Source organism: Montipora capricornis, chromosome 7 (genome assembly GCF_036669925.1).
Source record: "Montipora capricornis isolate CH-2021 chromosome 7, ASM3666992v2, whole genome shotgun sequence".
Lineage (NCBI taxonomy): Eukaryota > Metazoa > Cnidaria > Anthozoa > Scleractinia > Acroporidae > Montipora > Montipora capricornis.
This window is the reverse complement of record NC_090889.1, coordinates 29,454,924-29,462,274: the sequence shown is the minus strand read 5'-3', so window position 1 is coordinate 29,462,274 and position 7,351 is coordinate 29,454,924. Positions and strand designations below refer to the sequence as shown.

The 7,351-nt window shown below is 39.0% G+C and overlaps 1 protein-coding gene across 1 annotated transcript in view; it reads left to right on the top strand.

The window, feature by feature from the left end:
- Positions 1-7,321, top strand: part of LOC138056807 (uncharacterized) — a 30,122-nt gene extending 22,801 nt beyond the window's left edge. The window contains exons 2-6 of the mRNA XM_068902705.1: positions 897-1,174; positions 2,215-2,368; positions 2,820-3,132; positions 4,245-4,273; positions 5,540-7,321. Of these exons, the coding sequence (XP_068758806.1) occupies positions 897-1,174; positions 2,215-2,368; positions 2,820-3,132; positions 4,245-4,273; positions 5,540-6,510 (1,745 nt within the window). The 3' untranslated portion in view covers positions 6,511-7,321. The remainder of the gene's footprint in view (positions 1-896; positions 1,175-2,214; positions 2,369-2,819; positions 3,133-4,244; positions 4,274-5,539) is intronic.
- Positions 7,322-7,351: the final 30 nt, after the last annotated feature.

Here is a 7,351-nt window from a genome sequence, read left to right as displayed (position 1 = left end):
ATATGATTGTGGGATTGGGTGGGGGGATTTTTAAGATGGAGTTTTTAGCGTGGCATTATAAATGTTTCTTTCGCGGTGGTAATGTAAAGTCGTAGTTGGAGGCGAAGTCGAGGCTTCGTTTAGGAGGTCTTGGCGCTAGATGGATAGAATCTTCGATTGTCGAAACAGATAAAGCTGAATTGTTGTTTGTTTCGAGAGCTTTGAACCAGTTGATTACGGCACTGTGGTTGTTTTTCCATGGTTGAGGTTCTGTTTTTTCGCGATTGTGCTGTTGAGGCGGGTAGAGGATTTTTGCCTATTTTGCCATCTTGGACATCGTGGGGTTGATGAGTCTGCAGGTCGGTTGTTTGCGAAGTTCGTGTGATCCTTAAGTGTTATGATGCGTCTTTGTCGCTTGTAGTGTGCACTATGTCGTCGATTCGTAGTCGATTCTCGGAGGATACGTGCTGATTGTTGAGATTGTAATATTGATATACTCGCCTTCCTTATAATTTTAGCTTTTTAACTTTTATATTTGTATTCATAGTTTTATTTTTTGAGGGACATAAGTTTATTTGCCTTTGGCTATTAAGTGTTCAACCCTCGTTAAATAAAGTCTTAGTTCATTCATTCATTCATATTGCGCGCTTTCCATGCAATGATCAAGCGCGCATTACAAGATCATAAAATTAAGCATCATAAAACTGACAATTCTAAATGTACAAACCTAATGTGTAATCGAAAAGGTAAAAACCCTAATGAATGCAATAAAATAAAACGTAAAAAAGAAAGGAAAAGGTCAATGAATATTAAACATTAAAGGCGGCTATAAAAAGATGTTTCTTGATTGATTGATTGATTGATTGATTTGTGAGAAACGTGATATACGCTTTACATCTTTTCTCGCTTTATTATAGGCTTAGGATGTAAAAATCGCCTTGTTATACAAGATCTCGGAATCCATGATGCATTTCGCAGTTGTAAGAAGTCCCCAGTCCCTACGCTTCTCACAAACACAAGTGATACCAGACGCTTCTCAGTCTGCAAAGGGCATGCGTCACAAGAGGTGGTCAGTTGCACTCTCGATGTGGGAAACTCTTTGTACTTTCTCCATGGACGATGGTGGAAAATGTGGAGACTAGGACCGAGAAAGAATGAATCGAGGGAAAGCAGTTTGGAGAAAATCCTAATTAAGGTGATCCAAGTTTCTTGTTTATCACTGACATAACAGGGTCGTAGTCAAGCAACCTTAAAGACAGATGAATAGAGCGGTTTTCAATTGACTGTTGTAAAACAAATATCAAAGTGCGAAAAGCGCAATGAACCGATCCAAATTGTAACTTGCTCAAAGCGCGGGAAAAATTATAAATGGTGCGTGCAAGTCGCCATTGGTTTTGGTTTTCCTTTGCATTGGTTGATAAACTGCCGCGAAATTTTTAAACCAATCACTAAGCGTATCAATTGCAATCGCGTCAGGGCTGCGTTGGTGAGTGAGTGCAAGACGGAAATTTGGGGGTATCAAATGAATTGAGCAGCGTAAGGAGATGAGAAAGCTGAAGTTTTGAGCGTTAGTCCTTCGTCAGCGCGGATTTAAGGCAGATGGTTTGTTACGGTTACATTGAAGCAATTGTCAACAAAAGTCAAGGATATAGAGTGGCTATATCGCTTTAGGTAGGGTGTTAACGGGAAATCTTCAGTTTTTCACGAGTTTAAAACTCGAAAATGATAATGTTGAATTCCTTTACTGATAAAGTTATCGTTACATCATCGGCAAACAAGATGATCCTGAGCAAAAACGGTCTTTATCCAGGCGATTTGCCTTAAACTTGAAAAAAGTTTCGCCGACTTTTTTGAAGATTACCAAATGCAATCCGTTTCAAAATTGTCCATGCTACTTTTTCCTCTTGTCGTGTTTCTTTTACGTTGTTCAACGGTTTTAAGTGGTTATTGGAATGTTTCATTCTTCTTTTTGAGAATTTTGGGTGTCACGAAATTACATAATTTTGCGTGACATAGCCCCTTTAAATTTAGTACCAACTGTAATTACGCAAGTAGGATTGGTACACTTACAGATGATTGGCTTAACAATCTCGCTCCGGGCACCTTTTCAACCACTGAGTGAAACTCCTTTGGAGTAAATAAGTAAGGAAGGAATAAAACTCAAAACATAACTCAAAAGTTGCAACTAACTTATTGACTAACAAGGTTTAATGCATTTTCAATTATTTTTTTCAGCTACCTTCAAACATCTCAAAATGGAAAGGCTTATTTGTTCGTTTAGCAACAAACTGCGTGGTACGTTCAGAAATTAGTTTGAGACTTAGGGGACAACCTCCCGATGAAAATATTCAAGCTTGTCTTCTTCTCAAAGTTAGCGGGTCCATTTCTTGTAAGTACAGCACTTTTATGTCACAGTTGATATATTGAGTTGGTTTCTAATAAAAGATTTATGAATTTCAATTTCTATCTGAAAAAAGTAAAGGAAGAGGTTTCGAAGTCATCGGAACGTTGTTTTCCTGGCCAGCTTTTTTTTTCAATTATAAATTGAGTTGGTTTCAATCATCAGATGATTCAGGTAGTTTTGAAGTTTCTGTATATGCCAGGGGGTGCAGTGCTGTACCCTTCTTCGCAGACATTCTTTCCTCCTGAAAGATTGCGTGACGAGGGAGGCTAGGGGTGCTGTAACACCCAATCAATTCATGAATAGAAAAACTGAAATGGTCGGGAATTTAGTTTTTAATCTACTGAAACAAACGGCAAAAATTAAGTCAGTTGTTTGATAATGCATAGGAATATTATTTTGAAATTATTTTTTTGGTTTCTTTCTTTTCTTCTTACAGGGAAGCTGGAATCATATCAAATGAACTTTACTCAGACAATTCTTAGAAACTCTGTTTTTTCCGATCACAATAAAACGCTTGGAAAGAATGAATTTCCGGGAATGGTTTCAATTGCAACACAAAGAATCCCTACAAGTTCGATTCATGTTACAAGTAAAGTCGATGAAGCGAGAACAGACTCAGCTTGGGGTTGGCCGTCTAATTTCCTGGGAGCTTTCTTCGGTGTAGTCGTGGTACTTATAGTAATAATCACTTGTTGGCTTGCTCGTGAAGAACATCTTCGTCGAAAGAAAGGGTTGGATAGGACAGGAAGGTAATATATTTTCTGCTATATGATGTTTATTTACCATTTTTTAAAACCCGGATTGACCCACACACAGCTCGCAAGGGTAAAATCATATGAGAGATGAAATTTCAGGCAGGTTAATGGCTTAAGACCGACTTTCAAGATATTTATATATTTCGTTTTTTTCTCCCATTTGAAAGACAATTTGTTTGAAAAACAACTTTGAAGAAAACCGACTTTTCCTTTTTTCAGTTCCAGTATACTTGGGCTAACTTGAGTCTTGGAACCTTACGGTCATCCATATTAAAGCCTGTCAGTTAGCCCGCGTAGCTGACGGTATTAATTTAGGGAGCTTAAGCACGCGCGTTTTTGAGACGCGGACGGCAACCGGAAGTCCGCGTCTCAAAAACGCGCGTGCTTAAGCTCCTTAATTAGGCAGTTTAAGAAACGGCTACGGCAACGGCAACGCCAAAAAGCAATAATATTATTGGTTAAGAGGAACCAATATGATCGTGCTGCACGTGCGGCACGCTTCTTTGAACATTCGTCTCCCATACTTGTCGAAACTACTGCTTGAAATGACCAAACTTTAAGGTTTTGACGACAACGTGGACAAACTACAGTGAACTTTTCAGTCTAACTCTTTACTTCAAATCCGTCCGTACCAATCCAGTTATAGGACATTTCGCCCATATTGCACAATATAAACAAGATGGAATAATCATGAAATACTTAGAATAGCTCAAACCTATATTTTAAAGTGACGTTTTCGTCGCCGTAGCCGTCGTGGTTTCTTCAACTCCCTATTGTTGGCGAGAGGCAAATTAACGAGCAGCCAAACCGCGCGGAGAATGGGAAGGGGCGCTAGCGTCCCTCCCCAGTTTCTCCCGCCAACAATACCGCCGGGTAAGAAGGCTACCTGTAGGTGGAAATTTTTTTGGGTTGATGTTTGACCTCAAAAAATATGTGTATTTAAGTGTTACCCCATAATTTTTTTCAAAATCTTTTCAAAGGTAACACGATATTTTGTTGTAAGTTTATTGCGTTATTCCCTATACAATTTTACATGTCATCCATTTACAACTGTATACAAACGTTACATTCATGGGATATTCATCAAACTTTTTCTTTGGTTTCAGCAAAAGACCCAAGAGACGATACACCGTAGGTTAGTAATAATAACTATTTTTATTAGCACGGTATAACAATAACATTCCACTTGTCTAGAACATACAACAACCAATACAGACGATTTTACAGTTGTTTGCTCGGTGACCTGGCCTATGAGTGACTGCGAGGCGGCTGGTGACCTTGTATTGATACAGACCTCACTGCTTTTATCATGTAAATTGTTTTGTTGTAATTCGAATTAGTCGACATTAACATTAGAAAAGCACAAAGGTTTGTATCAAAGCAGGGTCAACGGAAGCCTTGCTTCCATTCTTAGGTCAGGTAACTCAGCTACAACTGTAACATGGTCTATTGAAGAGGCGTTGTCGGAGACTGTAAGACTTGTTTTTTAATTTGTTTGTAGACTGATGTTCTTAATCACAAAATGAGCATTTCGTAAAGACCCAGACCCAATTTTTTTCGTTTACGCGAATTACAAGAATGACCAAGTTGAGAGAAGCAAACTTTCAGTTAGCCAATAAATGGTCCCAAGAGAAACTGGAAACAATTCTCATGCAAAATTTTGGAGGGACAAACAAAGAGTATTGTTGTATTTGTGATATTGGCCAGTTGAGTTAAAGTGTGTTAAACTGTAGAGAGTTAAAGGGAGAGTTTCACGTCTCTGCGCATGGGCAAACTGTCACGTCAGCCCATTTAATTCCATAGTTATTGAAACAATCGAAAGCACTGATGCAGGAAACGGAAAAAATGCCCTAGAAGTGGAATTACTCATTGGAATAACATTTGCAATCATTTCCTTTGTGTTATGAACCTACTGCACTCGTGTGTTATGACAACTCGTTTGTAGAATAAAATCTTTTCCTCGTACAGTAAATTCGATGGTCAAAACTAAATTTGATATTTTCTGTGTAAACCCGCAGTGTCTTCCACCAAATTTGGGCCTTAGTCATTCAGTGTATTTGCTTTAATACTCTCTGTGTTTAATTAACATCATCTGGTTCAGTAAGAAACCGTAAAAATTACAACTGCTAGCGATAAAGCTTGGACATGCGCAAAACCGTGAAACTGTCCCTTTAAAGGCATGATTTCAGGAAACGTTTATCATCGAGCGTTTTCCACAGGCGTCGAATAGTGAATTCTTGCGAATCCCTAACAGAAGCCATAAAGTCAAGTGTTAATTTCTATCGGTTAGAATAGGTCGGTAGTGTGAGGTCTCATACGATCGTGAATTCTATCAGTAGCTTTTATCTTATGATTGTGGAAAAATGTATTTGCTAAAATCAGGATATGAATTAACTTGCAGGAAATCCAACGTACGAACGAGGCAGGGACAATAGCCTCGATTTGACGCCAATTTCAATTGTTAATCACTTGGATCCTTCTCCTTATGCAGTGGTTTATCAGCCGATAATGGACAACGCCAGGCCCAGTCCTCACTCCACCGGGGCTGGCTGCAATAACTTTTATGACACTCTGAAAAGTGTAAGCGAAAATGTTCTCCCAAGGAGGGCCTCTTACAAAGTCAGTCGAAGTTCAAAAGGAACGGCAACAGGATCTTCTGGTGCAGAGAGCCTTTATCAGAGTGTTGATGAATTAGAAGGCAAAAACACTGGAAATAGGATGAATGAAAGCGTTCTTGCTTCATTTGCAAATTCGAACAGAAGTCAATGTAGCTTAACAACGTTCCATCCAAGAGAAAAGCCAAGAAGCCATTCCGAAGGAATTTCTGTACAGAAGAAATCTGAGAAAAAGGAATCGGATGAAATTAATTTGGTTTGCGTTAATGCTAACGGACAAAGTTGTTTTAAGTTAGAAGAGGGAAAACAAAGACCGCAAAAGGAGACTAAAGGATTAGATGAAGGAAAAGGAGTGTTACAAGATGCAACAACAGCAGGTAATTTGACAAGCAGGTGTCAACCGTATCGATTGTCATCGCAGCAAGAGGACGAAAGGGTTGTTGAAAATGACCTTGTGACGAATTTTCCCTCATCACCATCACCCACGCCGAAACTTAATGAAAGAGATTATTTAGAGCACGAGAGAACACGTGGCTCGAATAGACATCCTCAACAGGAAGGTAACATTGCGAGAGACGCTTCTTATGCAAGCAACAGAATTCATGATAGCTTAAATCATGGATTGAGTGATCTGGAAATCGTCATAGACACAGACTGTAGTGAAAGGGATGAAATGGAAGACCAGTCAAACCGGGCAGACCCGTTTTATCATGTATTGGAAGGACCTGATCCTATGACATTGGCAACGTTGGTGTAAGAAGAGATGACGACAATTTCGCAGTGCTTTGCTGTATTGATTAAGATATTTGGCTTTGTACAATGCAGGCTATTGGTTGTATCTGATCGATGTCGAATCTCGATCGCCAAACATAATAAGTGGGGAGACAAGCCAAAAATTGTTAACTGAATCGAGACTTTTTGCGGATTCGAACGAGTTAAATGCGATTCTTATCGTTTATCTAACTTCGTCTCAATTCCTATAGGAATTCCCCAGGGGACAAGAATTGGCTCCTCATAGCATCACTAAACGACCTCAGTGCTTCGTCCGCGATGCGGAAATCCGCCGATAATACGACGGTTGCGAAAATCGTTTCAAAATGCGGCGTGGGTGTTTGCAAGATACAGCAAAACCTTTCAGGCTGTTACCTCTTTTCAGTGACATAGGTCAAAAATGTATTCTAAGGCTGAAACGGATTCTGCCTCCCTCCCCTCACCTGCATGCAGACGAATCGGTTTAGGAACTCTTTTATTATACTTTATGCCACTAGGACGAAGCTGAACAAGTATGGGATTACTTTCCGTTTGTTTGAACTTAATTTTAATTGCGTTTTAAAATCACACAATTTAGGTCTCTTGAAGGATTGATTAAATCAGTCGCAAGCATGGGTTATAACAGACAATTCATGCATTGCAAATCACGCAAGAGATCCATATCATGCTTTTATGTAACGTTCAAGTTACTATAGAGTCCCAGGTTACCTAAGACTTGGAATTAAGGTTTTGTTAATCGTTGGAACCACTTTGAGTGTATTTTTAATAAACTATTAAATATAATTTATGAAAAAGCAATATTTATTGAATTGTTTAGTTATTCATGT